Source organism: Chlorocebus sabaeus, chromosome 16, assembly GCF_047675955.1.
Source record: "Chlorocebus sabaeus isolate Y175 chromosome 16, mChlSab1.0.hap1, whole genome shotgun sequence".
Taxonomy (NCBI): Eukaryota; Metazoa; Chordata; class Mammalia; order Primates; family Cercopithecidae; genus Chlorocebus; species Chlorocebus sabaeus.
The window spans coordinates 72,011,196-72,029,482 of NC_132919.1; the positions used below are offsets into that span (position 1 = coordinate 72,011,196).

An 18,287-nucleotide genomic window follows, 5' to 3' on the forward strand; every position below is an offset into this window, starting at 1 on the left:
GACGAACAAACAAACGCACTTAGCGCCTACCATGAGCCAAATTCTGTGCTAGCACTGGAGGTAGAGTGGTGAACAGGATAGCAAAGGTTCTACCTCGCGTGGGGAAGCAATCACTCTCGGGAGGTGGTACTTCAATTGCGACTACAAGAAAAAAGAGGAGTGAGCGATTCAGACCAGGCCAGGTAGTCAGGAAGCTTGAGGGACATAACCCTCTGAAGCGGGTCTGGAGCAAGGGAGTGAGGGAGACTAGTGGGCAGGGGCCAAATCACGCACGGCTTGTGGAGATTGTATTTTATCCAAGGTAATTGGGAGCCAGTAAATAATTTTAAGAAAAAAAAGCGATACGCGCAAATTTTAATTTTTCAAAATGGAGCGCAGGTTGGAAGGGGCAAAAGTAGAGGCAGGGAGAGCCGTTAAGAGGCTACTGCAGCTGTCTTGGCGACACATGATGTCTAACCAGGGTGGTGCCAGAAGAGATGGAGAGAAGTGGATAGTTACAGGTACGTTTAGGAAGTAAAATCCGACAGGGCTGGTGACAGTAAACAGCCCAACCTCAAAAAAGATCCTGGAAAAGAAAACACTTTAGTTTGCTCATTAACCCATCAGGCGTCCCCCTTCCCTTAACCCTTAACCCTGTCGCCTCGATATACGGACACAGTAGGGGGACGAGAGGCGGGTGAGGCGCCCACAAAAATCCGGGAACTTTAATTTAAACTGGGTGGACGTCACCGAGAGTACAATAAAGAACATAGGAACTTCCGGTTACTCCGGAAGTGGAAGCTTCACATACTCCTAAGCTCCTCCCCCGGCGGCGAGCCAGGGAGAAAGGATGGCCGGTCGGGCGGCGCGGTTGGTCCTGCTAGCTGGGGCCGCGGCGCTGGCGAGCGGCTCCCAGGGCGACCGTGAGCCGGTGTACCGCGATTGCGTACTGCAGTGCGAAGAGCAGAACTGCTCTGGGGGCGCTCTGAATCACTTCCGCTCCCGCCAGCCAATCTACATGAGTCTAGCAGGTAAGCCCCACCCCCATGGTAAGCCCCGCCCATTTGTCTTGCTCCCGCCCCCTGCGCCCCCAGTACGCCTCTGCAATCCCTGAACCTTAGTTTCCACGTGAGGTCTCTTACGAATGTGAGTGAAGCCCCTAAGGTGATGAGAGCCTTACCAGCCTCTCTTACTTTCCCAGAAGCTTTCATTTACTTATTTATTCAGTCAAAAGGGTATTTATTAAATACATTCAGGCTACAATGTCTAGGAATGGCACAGAAATCAGACCAGGGTCCCACACATTGGGACTCACAGTCCCCACGGGGACATGAGCCTTCTCAAATGCAAGGCAGAGAATGATTTGAGCCCCTGAAAGACTCTTAGATTAAGAAGTGTTTGGGATAGGAAGGTGTGGGTTCTGGCTTTGAAGAGTTGGGGGCAGGGATCATCTTGGAACGTTTTGTGTGAAGGAGGGACTTTGGACTGGTACTTTCAATTTGGACCATAGTGGGCAAAGAACCAACGTATTGAGCACTCACTGTGTGACAGATGTCACAGTATGTCCGGTAATTTTTATCACACCCTTTGAGATAGTTTCTCTAATCCCAGTTGTACAGATGGGGATTAGAGAGATTAAATGCCCTGCCTAAGGTCACACAGCCAGTATGTGGTAAAGTGGAGTTTCCAGTTCTGGCCTGTTTGACCACAAGCTTGTCCTCTTTACTATTATGCCACTTTGCATTCCAGACAGAGGGAACAGAGAGAATGGATGCCCTGGGCAGATGTGGGCACATCCAGGAGCTTTATTTACTCAGGGAGCAGGGTACATGAACAGGAGTAGTGACCAATATGGTTGAAAAGGCAATTTGGAGCCTCAAAAGTCAGGTTGAAGAATTTGAGCTTCATTTTCATAGGAAGGGGGTAAGATAGCAAGAACTCTTTCCAGGAGAGTAAGAGCAAATCCTATATTCAGGAAGGACAAACATAAGCCCAGGTTTCCATAGATGAGTTCATCAGATGCCAGGATCTTGATGGACTTGAGCAAAAGGAGAGGAAATGTTTGCCAACGTAGAAAGATCATTTGAGCCCTGGAGTTCAAGACTAGCCTAGGCAACATGACAAGATGCCATCTCTACAAAAATTAAAAGAATTAGCCAGACATTGTGGTCTCAGCTACTTGGGAGGCTGAGGTGGGAGGATCATTTGAGCCCAGGGGATCAAGGCTGTGGTGAGCCATGATCTCCCCACTGTACCCCAGCCTGGATGAAAGAGTGAGACCTGGTCTCAAAAAAAAAAAAAAAAAAAAGCCAGGCACGGTGGCTTGTGCCTGTAATTCCAGCACTTTGGGAGGCAGAGGCAGGCAGAGGTTGGGAGTTCAAGACCAGCCTGACCAACATGGAGAAATCCCATCTCTACTAAAAATACAAAATTAGCCAGGTGTGATGGTGCATGCCTGTAATCCCAGCTACTCGGGAGGCTGAGGCAGGAGAATCGCTTGAACCCGGGAGGCGGAGGTTGCAGTGAACCGAGATTGCACCATTGCACTCCAGCCTGGGCAACAAGAGCGAAACTTTGTCTCAAAAAAAAAAAAAAAAAAAAAAAACGCTGGGCGCCGTGGCTCAAGCCTGTAATCCCAGCACTTTGGGAGGCCGAGGCAGACAGATCACAAGGTCAGGAGATCGAGACCATCCTCATTAACATGGTGAAACCCCGTCTCTACTAACAAATACAAAAAAACTAGCCAGGCATGGTGGCGGGCGCCTGTAGTCCCAGCTACTCAGGAGGCTGAGGCAAGAGAATGGCGTAAACCCAGGAGGTGGAGCTTGCAGTGAGCCGAGATCCGGCCACTGCACTCTAGCCTGGGCAGCAGAGTGAGACTCCGTCTCAAAAAAAAAAAAAAAAAAAAGACAAATATCTCTAATTGCTCACTAAAATATGCATACATATATACACCTTCCCCTATTTGTATGTATCCCCATCTCTCATTCATTCAAATGGGAAGCTAGAATTTTGAGATTTCTCCTGGTTCTCTCCAACCTACAGGCCCTCTTGGCCTGTATTTGAGCTTGGACCCATTCATGCTGTCTTTCCTCTCTGTGCTGGGGAGTTCACCAGGCCACATTTGTCTGTTTTCAGGCTGGACCTGTCGGGACGACTGTAAGTATGAGTGTATGTGGGTCACCGTTGGTCTCTACCTCCAGGAAGGTCACAAAGTGCCTCAGTTCCATGGCAAGGTGAGTTGGAGGGTCAGGGTAGGCATATGGTAGTAGTGTGGTAGGAGTAAGATACCCCCTGGTTGGACCACACTGTCCAAGCAGTCTGAGGCATGGGGTGATGGGTGTGTGTTTGAGGTGGGTACCTGTTCTCCCCAAAATCTGGTTTCCATAGAATTGGATAGGACCCATGTGTCCTGCCTCTGGATTTGGAGTAGCAATATCTGGAAGGCTTTGGAGTCTCCCCAGAGAGTGGTGCTGGGCCTCTTAGAGTGGTTGAGATGCCCACCTTACTGCAGGGACAAATTCCCTTACCTACTGTGGCATGTTTCCTGTTGCTTCTCCAGTAGGGGTCTGGATCCATAGTAATACACTTCAGCTTGCCCAGCGAGGCACAGTTTGCTGGTACCTTTCTTTCTTTCTTTTTTTTTCTTTTTTTTTTTAGACGGAGTCTCCCTCTGTCGCCCAGGCTGGAGTGCAGTGGCACGATCTTGGCTCACTGCAACCTCTACCTCCCAGGTTCAAACAATTCTCCTGCCTCAGCCTCCCGAGTAGCTGGGACTACAGGCGCACATGCCACCACGCCCGGCTAATTTTTTGTATTTTTTTTTTTTTAAGTAGAGACAGGGTGTCACCGTGCTAGCCAGGATGGTCTCAATCTCCTGACCTTGTGATCCTCCCACCTCGGCTTCCCAAAGTGCTGGGATTACAGGTGTGAGCCACTGTGCCCAGCCTGCTGGTGTCTTTCAATCCAGTATTATCTCATTCTGGCTTGTTGAGGTTGGCTGGAAGTATTCGCCCCCGTTTTTCACAGAGTGAGCTGAGGCTCAGTGGTAGAGGAGGGGTTGGGACCTGTGTCTTCTGGATGGCAACTCTGTGCTGTTTCTGCCAGGCCATACTGAGTCATCTACCCTGACCCATCTGGTCTTCCCAGAGATCAGGGCTTACAGTGCTGTGCCTGCTGGCCAGGATGGGGGCATAACCCTTAACCAGGCGCTGGAGGGGGGCTCACTGGTCTGAAGAGGTACTGAACCTGAGGCTTTGGTCAAACTCCAGAGCTGAGGACCCAGCTGAGGACCTGTTGCTGCAGCATGTCAAGAATAGGTGGACTGGGCCAGTTGAGGGTTGCCTGCCCCTCAAACCCCCTTCATCTGCTCCTTTTTCAGTGGCCCTTCTCCCGGTTCCTGTTCTTTCAAGAACCGGCATCTGCCGTGGCCTCTTTTCTCAATGGCCTAGCCAGCCTGGTGATGCTCTGCCGCTACCGCACCTTCGTGCCAGCCTCCTCCCCCATGTACCACACCTGTGTGGCCTTCGCCTGGGTAGGTAATCTAGCAGGACTCCTGCTGTCACCCCTTATCTAGGAAGGAGGAACTCTATATCCCTATTAACACCCAACTGGGCTTCTACTTACTAGCTTCCCCTCTGTTTTCCAGGGCTAAAGTTGCAACTACAGGGTGGTAAGGCCTGGGGAGAAAACAGGGAGGGTGCTAAATCGGGCCTTACGTTTCCAGCAGAGCCCTAGTTCAGGCTGTTTGGGAAGGAGAGAGGAAAGAAGGGCATTTTTCTTGTCCTGAAGAAGGAAGCCACTAAAAGACCCAGTAGGACAGTTTACAAACACAGAAGGGAAATGGGGGGCTAGAGAGGTTGCTGGGACCACAGGTCTTTCCAAGGGCCCCTCTGGAGGACTTGGAGCAATCTCAATTCCAGCCCAGGCCTGGTGGGGAGTCACAGCCATAGTCTCTGTTTAGAGCTCAGCCTAGTCTTTGTTTTTTTTGGTTTTTTGGTTTTTTTTTTGAGATGGAATCTCACTGTGTCACCCAGGCTGGAGTGCAAATGGCGCAGTCTTGGCTCACTGCAACCTCTACTTCCTGGGTTCAAGCGATTCTCCTGCCTCAGCCTCCCAAGTAGTTGGGATTACAGGTGCATGCCACCACGCCTGGCTAATTTTGTATTTTTAGTAGAGATGGGGTTTCTCCATGTAGGTCAGGCTGGTCTTGAACTCCTGACCTCAGGTAATCCACCCGCCTCAGCCTCCCAAAGTGCGGGGATTACAGGCATGAGTCACTGCACCCAGCGAGCTCAGCTTAGGCTTAGACTATCCCTGGAGAAGCCCAGGTATGGTTACATCTGCAGGTGCAGAAAGGGCTGTCAGCTTTACAGTATGGCTGGTCTGAAGAGCTGTATTCAGGGCCTGATATAGTGTGATAATCACAGACAGGGGTGCAGATATGAACCATGAAAGCCTTGGGAAGGGCGTGAGAATAAAAGGGTACAATGGATGTCTCTAGGTCAGAGCTACCCCTGTAAGCCTTAAGGAAAAAATTTCCACTCACTCACCTTCCTGCTGTCACGGAAGCCATTCACTCAGGTGTTGAGCACCTACTATATGCCAGGCACTTTACTGGGTACTGGAGATCCAGAAGTCTGCCCTCTGGTGCTAATCATACAATTGAATGTAAGAGTACACCTATGAAAAAGTGCAGTCGGAGAGAGGTGCTTCAGCGGTGTGTGTAATGGCAGACCGAGACCAGCATGGGGCTGTCAGGGAAGGCTTCCCCGGGGAAGGGGCATTAAAGGTAAGGTGGGAAGGATGCATGAATGTTAACTAGGTAAATTTGAGAAGAGTAGTGGAAGACTTCTAAAGAGAAGTCTTAGAGAGTGCCCAGGTGGGAGAGAGTGAGGGTCGTTCCAGGCAGCCTGACATGCAGGAAATCAGAGAGTAGGTGTGAGATGGGTGGTGGATGGGGCCAGCCATGGAGAGCCTCACATTGGAGATCTTGACTCTCAAAGCATCAGGAAGCACAGAGGGATTTTATTTTATTTTATTTTATTTTATTTTATTTTATTTTATTTTATTTGAGACAAAGTCCTACTCTGTTGCCCCAGCTGGAGTGCAGTGGCGCTATCTTGGTTCACTGCAACCTCCGCCTCCCAGTTCAAGCGATTCTCCTGACTCAGCCTCCTGAGCAGCTGGGACTACAGGCATGTGCCACCATGCCTGGCTAATTTTTGTATTTTTAGTAGAGAGGGGGTTTCACTATGTTGGTCAGGCTGGTCTTGAACTCCTGACCTCGTGATCTACCCTCCTCACCCTCCCAAAGTGCTGGGATTACAGGCATGAGCCACCACGCTCAGCCTACGGAGGGATTTTAAATGAAGGTTGTGGAGAAAAGTGGTTTCATGAATAGATTTGTCCTTTGGAAAGCTCATTCTGGCTACTGTGTAGAGAACAGATTGGAGGGGGCGGGAGTGGATGCAATAGACCAGTTGGTAGTTTTAGCACAGGGCCCAGTAGCTAGACTAGAGAGGTGGCATGGGTCTTGAGCATTGGAGAGAAGTAAACTTGAGCTGTGTTTTACAGATGACATTAAAACTCTTTAAAAATTTATTTTATTTCCTTAACAAATACGTACATAGCTCATACTGTTTACCAGGCATCACTCTAAGCATTTAATAAGTGTTAATCTTGTTCATCCATAATAAGTGGCAAAAGACAAATTACAGCAAACTTACTTATAGATCCAATTGGCTTTAATTTGTGATTCATGAATTGGGGCAGCCTCCATTCTACAAAATAGAATGCAAATTTCCACTGGGCAATAACAGAACAGTGGGTTTTGTAAGGTGGGAACCAGGAATCAGAACCATAGAAAGAAACCTGATTGGTTAACATCAGGTTTTTTTTATAAGGGTTAAAGCAGAGGAGACTTCCTTACTTGGGTAGACTGGACTCTCCTGTTTTCAGGAAAAGTGGGCTGTTTTGGAACCTATCAGTTCCCTTAAAGTTTCAGTTTGAAGGTCAAGTGCGGTGACTCATGCCTGTAATCCCAGCACTTTGGGAGGCCAAGGAGGGCGGATCACCTGAGGTCGGGAGTTTGAGACCAGCCTGACCAATGTGGAGAAACCCCGTCTCTACTAAAAATACAAAATTAGCTGGGCATGGTGTTGCATGCCTATAATCCCAGATACTTGGGAGGCTGAGGAAGGAAAATCACTTGAACCTGGGAGGCAGAGATTGCAGTGAGCCAAGATCACGCCATTGCACTCCAGCCTGTGCAACAAGAGTGAAACTCCATCTCAAAAAAAAAAAAAAAAAAAGGTTTCGGTTTGATTATGTGACATTTAACATGAGTGACTTGATTTTGGTCTGCTCCCTTGGGTGTAGTGTGGGGGCTCAATCTGGAACAATGGCCTCCCGTAATTTTTATTTAAAACAGCTTATAGGTATTATTATTTTCATCCCCAGTTTATGGATGAGGAAACCAAGGACTGAAAAGGTTAAGTCCAGCCACAGGTCACCAAGCCAGGGTTTGAATCCAGGCATCTGGCTCCAGAGTCCACACTTTCAACATCTTGGCTATGCTGACAAACTGCAAGAGTGGATTAGATGAGGGAAGAGGAATAAGGGATGACCCCTTGTGTTTCTGCTTATAAGACAGTGATTGAGGCCAGGCGCGGTGGCTCCCACCTGCGGTTCCAGTACTTTGGGAGGCTGAGGTGGGCGGATTGCTTGAACTGACAAGTTCCAGACCAGCCTGGGCAACATGGCAAAACCCTGTCTCTACCAAAAATACAAAAAAAAATAAGCCAGGCCTGGTGGCACATGCCTGTGGTCCCAGCTAGTAGGAGGCTGAGGTGGGAGGATTGCTTGAGCCCAGGAAGTCGAGGCTGCAGTGAGCTGTGATCCTGTCACTGTACTCTTGTCGCTCCAGCCTGGGTGACAAAGGGAGACCTGTCTTTAAAAAAAAAAAGAAAAAAAAGACAGTGATAGAAGCTGTGGGTGTGGATGAGATCACCCCAGGAGAACTTAGTGAATAGAGAAGGGATCTAGGGCAAAGCCCTGGGGAACCCCAAAACGTAATGGCTGGCTAGAGGAAGATGAGCCAGACACAGAGACAGAAGGAGTAGCCGGAGGGGCAGGTAGAGAACTGGGAGATAGTGTGCTTGGATTGTGCCTTCCGGGACAAGCACAGGAAGGAGAGAGGCTTCTGCTGTCCTGAATTTTGCACATGAGAACTGAAGGAGACCCCGGAATCTGGAGATACAGAGGTCTCTAGGACCTTAGGAAAGCTGATAGCTGGGGTGTGTTGCGGAGTCTAGGCTGAGCCTTAGACTTGGGAGGTGGGCATGGGAAGGAGGTCAGGAAAGGAGGTTGATAAACTTCTGGGAAATACTGACCTTCCTTAATACTTCCTATTCTATTAATAATAATTGTGATAAGTTAAGGAACACGAGCCATGTGACAGGCTTGTCTGAAGCACTTTACATACATTTCCTTATTTCATCCTCATGGTACCCTTATGAGCTCTGAGTTAGGCTCAGAGGGGAAAAAAACTTGCCCAAAATGAACAACAAGTTAGCAAGGAGTGAAGACAGGGTTGGCGTCCAGGGCTGTCTGGCTCCAGGGCCTGAGAACTTAGGTCTTCTTCTAGGCCACTGCATGTCCTGTGATGAGTGTTCGTGGAGCATTTGCTGGGGGTGGAGACAGGGTTTAGCACTTGTGGGGGCTGAACCTCCTGCCCCAGGGAGCTAAGCATAGTGGGAGGTGCAGGTCTGGGCAGCCTGGGCAGCGGACAGCAGGCAGAGTCAAGGGGTGCTCCGGTAGAGAGCCCTGGGAGTCGTGAGGTGGGGAGACCATGTCCTCTAACTGAGGAAGTCTGCCAGGCCAGGGAAGCCCGGGGAGGAGGAGAGGTTTAATCTGGGACTTGCAGGCCTGGCAAGGCTTAGACACATACATGTGTGGGGACAGGGGATTGAATTCCAGCATTCCAGGAAACCTTGGCCCCGTCGTAGCTGTGTGAATGGGGGTAGAAGAAGAGTAGATGGAGCACAGAGGCCCCTGAGTGCCAGGCTGAGGGCTAGGGGCTCTGATATAGGCAGGGCCTAGCATCGGCACACACTGTCATAGGCTGGGTGAGATAAAGCCACCACTTCCTGTGTAGGCCTCTTGGAGCGAAGCAAATTTAGTCCTGGCTAAGAAAGCAGGAAGGGCAGGGAAACTGAGGAGGTTACACCTGTCTCCTCTCCTTTGGGGTTCTTCCACAGACACTGCTTGTCTGGGCCCACAGCATGTACCACCCCCTTGTCCCCACCTCAACTAGAGAGCATGGGACAGCCCTGCCTGAACTCTGAAGAAGCTTAGAGCCTCCTGAGATAGCCCACAGGCCTGAGGGGACCTCAGAGGGTCCCACCCCTTGTCTTCATAGCATGTGCCAGAGGCCAGGGGTCACTTCACAGCTCTAGTCTTGTCATCCCTGATTCTCGGATCTTTCACCTCAATGGTATCTGCAACTCAGCTTCCTTCTTGAAGAGTGGGGTGACACTTCCCCAGGGTAGCCTGCAGTCCAATGTGACTAGGGACCCTAGAGAAAAAGCAGGAGATGGCCGGGCATGGTGGCTCACCTCTGTAATCCCAGCACTTTGGAAGGCCAAGGCAGGTGGATCATCTGAGGTCAGGAGTTAAGACCAGCCTGGCCAACATGGTGAAACCCCGCCTCTACTAAAAATACAAAAATTAGCCAGGCGTGGTGGTGGGTGCCTGTAATCCCAGCTACTCGGGAGGCTGAGACATGAGAATTGCTTAAACCCAGGAGGCGGAGGTTAGAGTGAGCCAAGGTTGCGCCATTGCACTTCAGCCTGGGCAACTGGGCGAGACTCCATCTCAAAAAAAAAAAAAAAACCGAACAGAAAAAGCAGGAGATGTTGGATGTTGAGGTGGTAGAAGGCAGATAGTGGGGCCTGTGTATCCTAGGATATACAGGGGCCTGTGTGTCTTATGGAATATGGGGTTCTGGGACATGGGACCCCGTCATGCTCTCATTAGGCCTTCGAGGGGCAAAGCCTCAGAACCCACACTCCTGTGGATAGCCTAGTTTGGTTTTCTCAGTTGCTCTTGTTTCCAGTTGCCCTGTGAGTTTCTGCAGGAGGGAGGGATCCTGAGCTATATGGAGGATGTGGCAGTGGACTTGGACCTGGGCCTTCTGGGGCAGTGAGGCTCCTGATTTCTGTTGGGGTGAGGGTAGAAAGGCAAGGTCCCTCACCCACTCCGGGCTAAGTCTTGGGGAAGGGTACCTCAGCTTTGCCTCTGGGAAATGAGGAGACCCTGCCCCCCATCAGGGCTCTTGATAACGTAGGCACAAGAAAGCAGCCCTTGCCTTGCCATTTAGGCCTGGGCTTGGGCTGGGGGGCAGCCTGGCAGGGAGTGGGGAGCCCACCAAAGCTCCACATACCATGTGTCTTTGACTTCACGGAGCAGGGGCCCCTGCCGTGTGCCAATGCTGGAACGCCAAACCAATTCCCCAGGCCTTCATCCAGTCAGGAAAGGTCCTCAGGTATAGAGAGAAGAGGGTGAAGTGGTGGGAAGCCCAAACCATCTCTGTAGAGTGGTTTGTGTAGGTGGGGACCGATTCTTCTCTTCCTCTGTTAAGAAGAGGTAGGTTGCGGCTGTAGTGGAATGATGATTAGACTTCAGGAAGGACTTCCCATGGTCAGACAAGAGCTAGTGGAATAGGCAATGGCGGGAAATCAAGGGATCCTTTGGGATGGTGGAAAAAGCCCTGCTTCTCCGTCTTCATCCACCTCTGTCTCCCTTCTCTCAGCTTCTCCGTCTTCATCCACCTCTCTCTCCCTTCCCTCAGCTTCTCCGTCTTCGTCCACCTCTCTCTCCCTTCTCTCAGCTTCTCCGTCTTCGTCCACCTCTGTCTCCCTTCCCTCAGCTTCTCCGTCTTCGTCCACCTCTCTCTCCCTTCTCTCAGCTTCTCCGTCTTCGTCTACCTCTGTCTCCCTTCCCTCAGCTTCTCCGTCTTCGTCCACGTCCACCTCTCTCTCCCTTCCCTCGGCTTCTCCGTCTTCGTCCACCTCTCTCTCCCTTCTCTCAGGAGTGAGCTGGGGCTGGCCTGCCCAGCCTGAGGCAGGGGGTGAGACATTGTGGCCTCTGGAGGAGCCCAGGATGGCAGCAGGCGTCATATTTAACATTCTGCCTCCCCCACTTCTGAGACACCAAGCTATTTTAAGCCCCACTTGTCCCCACCGCCATGGTGTCAATGACAGCCCCGAGCACTGGGGCTTAGCGCCGGGTCGAATTCCTGACAGATCTGGCTCACTTGGCATCCAACCAGTTTCACGGCTGTGATATTTTTGTCTCGATTTTCTTATTTCCAACAGACTGAAACAGCCTCATGCTCTCCCTCCACCCAGCCTCCGATTCCACCCCCACTGGCACCCTGCCCCTGGCCACCTCTTCTCCTCAGTGTTTACACAAAACTCTGGGTGCCTGCCGGGCAGCCTGTCGCCCTCCTGGTCAGTTCCCCTGCCTGCCCCCCTTCACTCGAGCGTGGCGAGGAGTCTGAGAGTAGCCGTGCCTTGGCATCTTGGAGCTCTCCTTCCTTCCAGAGCCCATCTGTCCCCTCTGCTTGCTCTTGCTGACAAACTCTGAGTGAGGAGAAATGGATCTGTTCGGTTCACATTAAAGGGATCACGGTTCCAGAGGAAGCAGGAGAGGCTTTTCCTATAGCTGAGGTGTCTCCGTTCCGGAATGGAGAGACCCTGGGGCCCCATAGTTTGATCTCAAACCTTGTGACCCTTGAGGAAAGGGAAGTTGAGGGGCAGGTGAAGGGGCGTGGTGAGAGTCAGTCTACTGGACCTAATGAAGGAAACTGACATTGACATTGATGGGCACCTACTACGGACCAGGCAACAAAACCAGCAGCCATTCAGAGGAGTTCCTTGGTGCCAGGCATTCTGCAGACCTCGTGCTCACGGGCTTCTGTGCGGTGGGCATCATTACGAACCTGTTTTGTAGGTGGGGCAGCGGAGGCTCACACATACTGGGTTATGTGTCTGAGATCACACAGCTGCTTAGTGGCTGAGGCAGGACTTGAATGCAGACTCTGTCTCATTGTGGAGACTGGACACTCTTCCCCCAGCCTGGAACTGTGGGGGTGGGCCTAGGCAGCTGGGAGACCACCCCTTCTCTGCCTAAACATCTTTGGCCTGCAGGGAGAGTGGGAGGCAGACATTCTCTTGGGCCTCAGTTCTATAGGAAGCTGATGGGATTCCGTGCTGGTCAGGCAAGTAGAGAGAACACTCCTGTTTCATCCTGTCCTGGGCTCTGTGCTGTACGCTGTGTTTGTATTGCTCATTAAACCCTTATCAACTATGATTATTCCCATTTTGCAGATGAGAAAACTGAGGCACAGCAAGGCTAAATAACTTGCCCAAGGACACACAGGAAATGCAGAGCCAGTAACTGAACCCTGGCAGTCTGGCTCTAGGGCTTGCATTCTTAATGACACTACCTCCCAAATCTGAGGAAAGGGTGAGAAGAGGAGCACCCCCAGAGTGGGATGCTCCCCGGGGGGAGGGGCTTTTCAGGGGTGCAGAGGCCAGGCTTCAGGTGGGTCTCTGAGTAGAAGGCACCCAGGGAGGTGGTTGGAGAGGGGACCCAGCAGCCCCACCCATCCTGTGGCCCTACGCACATGTTTGCCCGCACACACACCCCCTGCTTTCGGTGTTCTGAGCCACTTAGCTCAGTCCTGCAGTCCTCTTGTCACCTCCCCCTTCCTGCTGTGGGTGACAAGGAGGCCTGGCTGGCTGCCAGTCCCTGCCGCCCTCCTCTTCTCCCTCCCACACTGGCTCCAGGGCCACTCTCCTCCCTAAGGATGTCCCTGTTCCTGGCCTGCCAGGGAGACCTGGTCCATGTGATTGCCTGGCCCCGTCTCCAGCCCAAGCCTGCTCCTCTCCCCATGCTGACCCTAAGCTTTTCAGACTGTGGGAGCAGTGTCTGAGAAGCCACCAGGTTCAGTCCCGTTTTGCAGCCTCCACGCCTGTCTCTGGGGAGCGGGCTGCAGCAGGGCAGAGCCTCAAGTCTGGTGGAAGGGACAGAGTGGCCATCCTCAAAGGAGGAAGCAGCCTGCCCGAGACCACACTGCCTAACGCCAGGCTGGGAAGGAACTAAGTTTCACTTGAGCCATGATTTGTCCCAGGGGAAGCTTGGGCTGAGAAGGACAGGGCCCTTTGCCCAGGTCAAGAGGAGCAGAAGCAGCAAGGCTCAGTCCAGAGCCCAGGCCAGACAGGTGCGCCAGGTGGCCCTGCACCCTCCAGAGCTCGGCACCCCGAGAACCTCACTGGCTGTGCAGTAGTTCTGCCCCACCTGCACCCCTTCTCCTTCCATTCTCTCCTAAGCTCCCCAGACCTGCATTTGGAATGCATCTTACTGTCTGACCCGCCTGCTGCCATGCCCGAGAGCGTGGCTTCTTGTCCTCTCCCTCTGTCCCCCGCCTGGCCAGTTTTCCTGGTACATTGGAGCCAACTGAGCAGTTCCTGGCCTTTCCTCATCTCCGCCAGGCCTGTCCCACCCCAGCGCATCCCTCCCCACCTCCAGGCCATTCCCGGCCTGGCCCGCTGTTCCTTTGGTTGTCACGGTTTCCCAGCCCTTCCCCTCAGCCCACCCTGCTTTCAGCAGTTTGGGCCTTTGCTGTGGACAGTGCCAGCACCAACGCCCACAAGCTCTCAGGCTCATTCGCTAGATAACCTGTGTGCTTTCTCCACGCAGTGAATTTCCAGGAAGAAGGCCTCAAACATTCCCCTGGGCCCTGGCCCACCGCGGCCCCTCCAGTCCTGCTGTCTGCTCCTCCCAGGCTCGGGAGCAGCCACTGGTCTGGCGGGTTGGGCAGGCCCAGCCAGGAGGAAACTGGGCTTGGCTCACCCTCCTCCTGGGAGCCTGGGCCCCAGTGGGATCTGCTTGATCTCCCTCCCCTGCAGCTCAGAACACACCCCAAGCTGGCTCGAGCCCCTCCACCCCACCCACCTCACCCACCTCGTTCCCGCCCCCAGAGGCTGAGGTCACTGGCTCCCCGGGCGCCCGGGTGGGGCTGTCAACACCTGCCAGTTGGAGGAGGAGGCAAGGCCCCTGGGGGCTGTTGTCTTAGCAATTGAGTAACTAGGGAGCTTGGCTCTGCCGGAACTGGTTCCCAGGCCAGGCCGGAACCTGTGGAGGCTGCAGCCCCCTGTGGCCTTGGGGGTTTGGGGTGGCAGGGACCCTGGCTGGGTGGGGGTAGAGGGACATAGGTTTGTTCAGAGGGCTCCAGGGGCAGGAAAAGCACATTTCTTGTCCCGCAGAGCTCCTTCCCAAAGGTGAAATGGATGTGAGCCTATGGGGGTCCCTGCCTTGGGGTCAGGGTGTGGGGCCGCATGCTCACCAGTCCCTCCCTCCTCAGGTGTCTCTCAACGCATGGTTCTGGTCCACGGTCTTCCACACCAGGGACACTGACCTCACAGAGGTGAGCACTCCTCCAGCTCCCCCTCCTGCACAGGGTGCTTCCAGAGGAGCCCAGAAGCGGGCAGAGGGGCTCGAGAGGGTCATGCCAACTCCCTCTGAGGAGCACTGGGAGGAGCACAGGGTGGGCATCCTAAACCTGTTGGTGCCCTTGATCCTCATTGAGCCTCGTCAGGTGAGGATGAGTATTCACTCTTCTTGCCTGATGAGGCAGCTGAGCCTTCGAGAGGTGGACCGCATGCTTAGGGACACCCAACTAGTGAAGGGTTGCCACAGGACTTGACCCCATGGCTGTCAGACTCCACACTGTGCTCTGAATTCTATGCAGGGTTGTCATGTCCTGGAGCCTCAGCATGAACCCTCCACCAGCATCCCTAAAGCTTTGTTCCTGAGCACATTTTTCAAAAATTGTACAGTGATGTGAACACAAGGCTCAGTTGGAGAGAAACAGTGATAGGCAGGCCCAGGACCCTGCCCTCCATGCCCCATCCCTGAGGGTCCTCTTGGAGTGAAACAGTGATAGGCAGGCCCAGGACCCCTGGCCTCCCTGCCCCATCCCCACGGGTCCTCTTTGTGAAGCCTCATGCTGGTCTCTCACCACCTTTCCCTGTCCTCAGAAAATGGACTACTTCTGTGCCTCCACCGTCATCCTACACTCAATCTATCTGTGCTGTGTCAGGTAAGCCTGCTGGGGTGGCTGCAGGGGCAAAATCGAGCCCTGGGGGCAGAAAGGGGTCACCCAGCCCTCCCCGGGGATGCTGCCCCAAGGGCCTTCTTCACTAGTCTCCCAACACCTTCCCCCCCGCCTTCTGCCGTCCTGGGTGAGGACTCTGGGGTAGGACTGGGGGCCCTGGCTCCTGACAAGGAGCTGTAGCACTTGGCCCCAGGCCTCTGGGAGAGTTGGAGGCCTGCCCAGCTGGCCTTTTTGGTGGGGAGAGGGGTAGTGGCTTCAGGGACCATGTACCGATGTTGAGGGGAGGAGATGCTTCAGGGAATGCTGCTCTGGGGATGGGCCACCCGCCCTCTGAGCAACCCTGGACGGTGGGGCAGGACTGTGGGGCTGCAGCACCCAGCTGTGGTCAGTGCCTTCCGAGCTCTCCTGCTGCTAATGCTGACCGTGCACGTCTCCTACCTGAGCCTCATCCGCTTCGACTATGGCTACAACCTGGTGGCCAACGTGGCTATTGGTGAGGCCCTGGGGGGCTTGGGCCATCTGCAGAAGTGCTAGCTTGGGGTGCGAGTGGGAGGTTGGTGCCATTCCTGGAGAAGGAGGTTCTAGAGAAACCCTTGGGGTAGAAGAATGGAGAAGAATTTGAGGTGGGAGAGAGAGGAGGCTGGGAGGAGAGTCCGAGGATGATCCTGGGGTCAGAGAGCATGTTGGGTGCGGCCTTGGGGAGAAGGACCCGAAGGAATGAGTCTCTCCTGCCCCCACTGGCACCCAGGCCTGGTCAACGTGGTGTGGTGGCTGGCCTGGTGCCTGTGGAACCAGCAGCGGCTGCCTCACGTGCGCAAGTGCATGGTGGTGGTCTTGCTGCTGCAGGGGCTGTCCCTGCTCGAGCTGCTTGACTTCCCACCGCTCTTCTGGGTCCTGGATGCCCACGCCATCTGGCACATCAGCACCATCCCTGTCCACGTCCTCTTTTTCAGGTGAGTGCTGCCCCCTGCCTGGTGCTCACCTTCTTTGGACCCTTCCTTGCCCATTCCTCAGGGGAGACTGGGGGCTCTGTGTGCCCATCCTCCCCTTCCCACCTTGCCTGCACGCACCCCACCCTTGTCACCACGAGAGCTCTCAGAGCCGTGTGCCTCAATGGGCTGCTCCTTCGGCCCACAGCTTTCTGGAAGATGACAGCCTGTACCTGCTGAAGGAATCAGAGGCCAAGTTCAAGCTGGACTGAAGACCTTGGGAGCGAGTCTGCCCCAGTGGGGATCCTGCCCCCGCCCTGCTGGCCTCCCTTCTCCCCTCAACCCTTGAGATGATTCATTTTCTCCTTTCAACTTCTTGAAATTGGACGTGAAGGATGTGGGCCCAGAATCATGCGGCCAGCCCACCCCCTGCTGGCCCTCACCAGCCTTGGAGCCTGTTCTGGGAAAGGCCTCCCAGCATCTGGGACTAGAGAAAGGGCAGCCCCTCTGCCTCCTGGCGCTGAACTGGGGTGGAACTGAGTGTGTTCGTAGCTCTACCGGGAGGACAGCTGCCTGTTTCCTCCCCACCAGCTTCCTCCCCACGTCCCCCACTGCTTGGCTGGGTCCCAAAGCTGTCTGTCTACCTGGGAGACCGGGGACCACAGGCCTTAAGGGGATACAGGGAGTCGCCTTCTATTACCAACCCCCACCCTCCTCCAGGACACCACTAGGTGGTGCTGGATGCTTGTTCTTTGGCCAGCCAAGGTTCAAGGCGATTCTCCCCATGGGATCTTGAGGAACCAAGCTACTGGGATTGGGTTTGGGAAGGGGTTTCACCCTGATCATTGCCCTAGCCAGGTTCCCAGGAGGCCTCACCACACTCCCTTTCCGGGCCAGGGCAGGGATCTCGTGCTGCTGTCTGGTTGAGAGCCTGCCACCGCGTGTCGGCAGTGTGGGCCAGGCTGAGTGCATAGGTGGCGGGGCGGTGAGCATGGGCCTGGGTGTGTGTGAGCTCAGGCCTAGGTGCGCAGTGTGGAGAGGGGTGTTGTGGGGGAAGAGGTGTGGTTTCAAAGTGTGTGTGTGCAGGGGGTGGGTGGGTTGGCGTGGGTTAGGGGAACATGCGTGTGAGCGTGCTGGTGGGCGTGTGAGATGCGTGGCTGCCGGTGAATGTGTCCACAGTTGAGAGGTTGGAGCAGGATGAGGGAATCCTGTCACCATCAATAATCACTTGTGGAGCGCCAGCTCTGCCCAAGGCCCCACCCGGGCGGACAGCCAGGACCTCTCCATGGCCAGGCTGCCTGTGTGCGTGTTCCCTGTCTGGTGCCCCTTTGCCAGCCCCCTGCAAACCTCACAGGGCCCCCACACAACAGTGCCCTCCAGAAGCAGCCCTTCAGGAACAGAGGAAGGAAAATGGGGATGTCCGGGGCTCTTTCCAGCCTCCTTTTCTCCTTGCCTTGGCATGGCTGGCCTTCCCCTCCAAAACACCCATTCCCCTGCTGCCAGCCCCTTTGCCATAGCCTGACTTTGGGGAGGGGGAAGGGGCGATTTGAGGGAGAAGGGGAGAAAGCTTATGGCTGGGTCTGGTTTCTTTCCTCCCCAAAGGATCTTACTGTTCCAGGGTGGCCTCAGGGCGGGCAGGGGCCGCACTGTGCCTGCACTCTGGTAAAGGTGACCCCTGCCATTTACCAGCAGCCTTGGCATGTTCCTGCCCCACAGGGATAGAATGGAGGGAGCTCCAGAAGTTTTCCGTCCCAAAGGCAGTCTCCGTGGTTGAAGCAGACTGGATTTTTGCTCTGCCCCTGACCCCTTGTCCCTCTTTGAGGGAGGGGAGCTATGCTAGGACTCCAACCTCAGGGACTCGGGTGGCCTGTGCTAGCTTCTTTTGATACTGAGAACTGTTTTAAGGTGGGAGGGTGGCAAGGAACGTGCTTAATAAATCAATTCTCAGCTCACCTGCCCTTGTTCAGCTCATTTGCGTGAATAGGGTGGGCTGGAGGGCAGGAGAAGACAGTTGTGGCGGCAAGGGCAGGTCCCAGAGCTGGCTGGAGGCAGTAAACAGAGGTGGGGTCTCTGTCTGGGAACATGGGTGTGGGCGTGGGGAATAGCAGGGCCCAGAGGCAGAGCTGGGCAGAGCTCAAGTCCAGTTGTGAGAGGGAGCCAGAGCCAGTTCTTTCCCTTTCTCTTCCCTGGGCCAT

The 18,287-nt window shown here is 54.0% G+C and overlaps 1 protein-coding gene and 1 pseudogene across 5 annotated transcripts; both read left to right on the forward strand.

The window, feature by feature from the left end:
- The first annotated feature begins 785 nt into the window (after positions 1-785).
- On the forward strand, positions 786-18,044 carry PGAP3 (post-GPI attachment to proteins phospholipase 3). Of its 5 annotated transcripts, none has more exons than XR_501109.3 (8): positions 786-1,010; positions 3,118-3,215; positions 4,361-4,513; positions 14,411-14,473; positions 15,087-15,148; positions 15,520-15,656; positions 16,010-16,116; positions 16,301-16,442. XR_501109.3 is itself a non-coding variant. In XM_008012847.3 (8 exons), the coding sequence occupies exons 1-8, from the start codon at positions 830-832 to the stop codon at positions 16,362-16,364; spliced, it is 963 nt and encodes a 320-aa protein (XP_008011038.1). In that variant the 5' UTR covers positions 786-829; the 3' UTR covers positions 16,365-18,044. The 5 variants fall into 5 exon arrangements, 4 of the variants coding, with proteins under 4 accessions (XP_008011038.1, XP_008011040.1, XP_008011041.1 ...); XM_008012847.3 differs by having other exon boundaries at positions 15,912-16,116; positions 16,301-18,044; XM_008012849.3 differs by lacking the exon at positions 15,520-15,656.
- On the forward strand, positions 16,442-18,044 carry LOC119622073 (uncharacterized; annotated as a pseudogene).
- Positions 18,045-18,287: the final 243 nt, after the last annotated feature.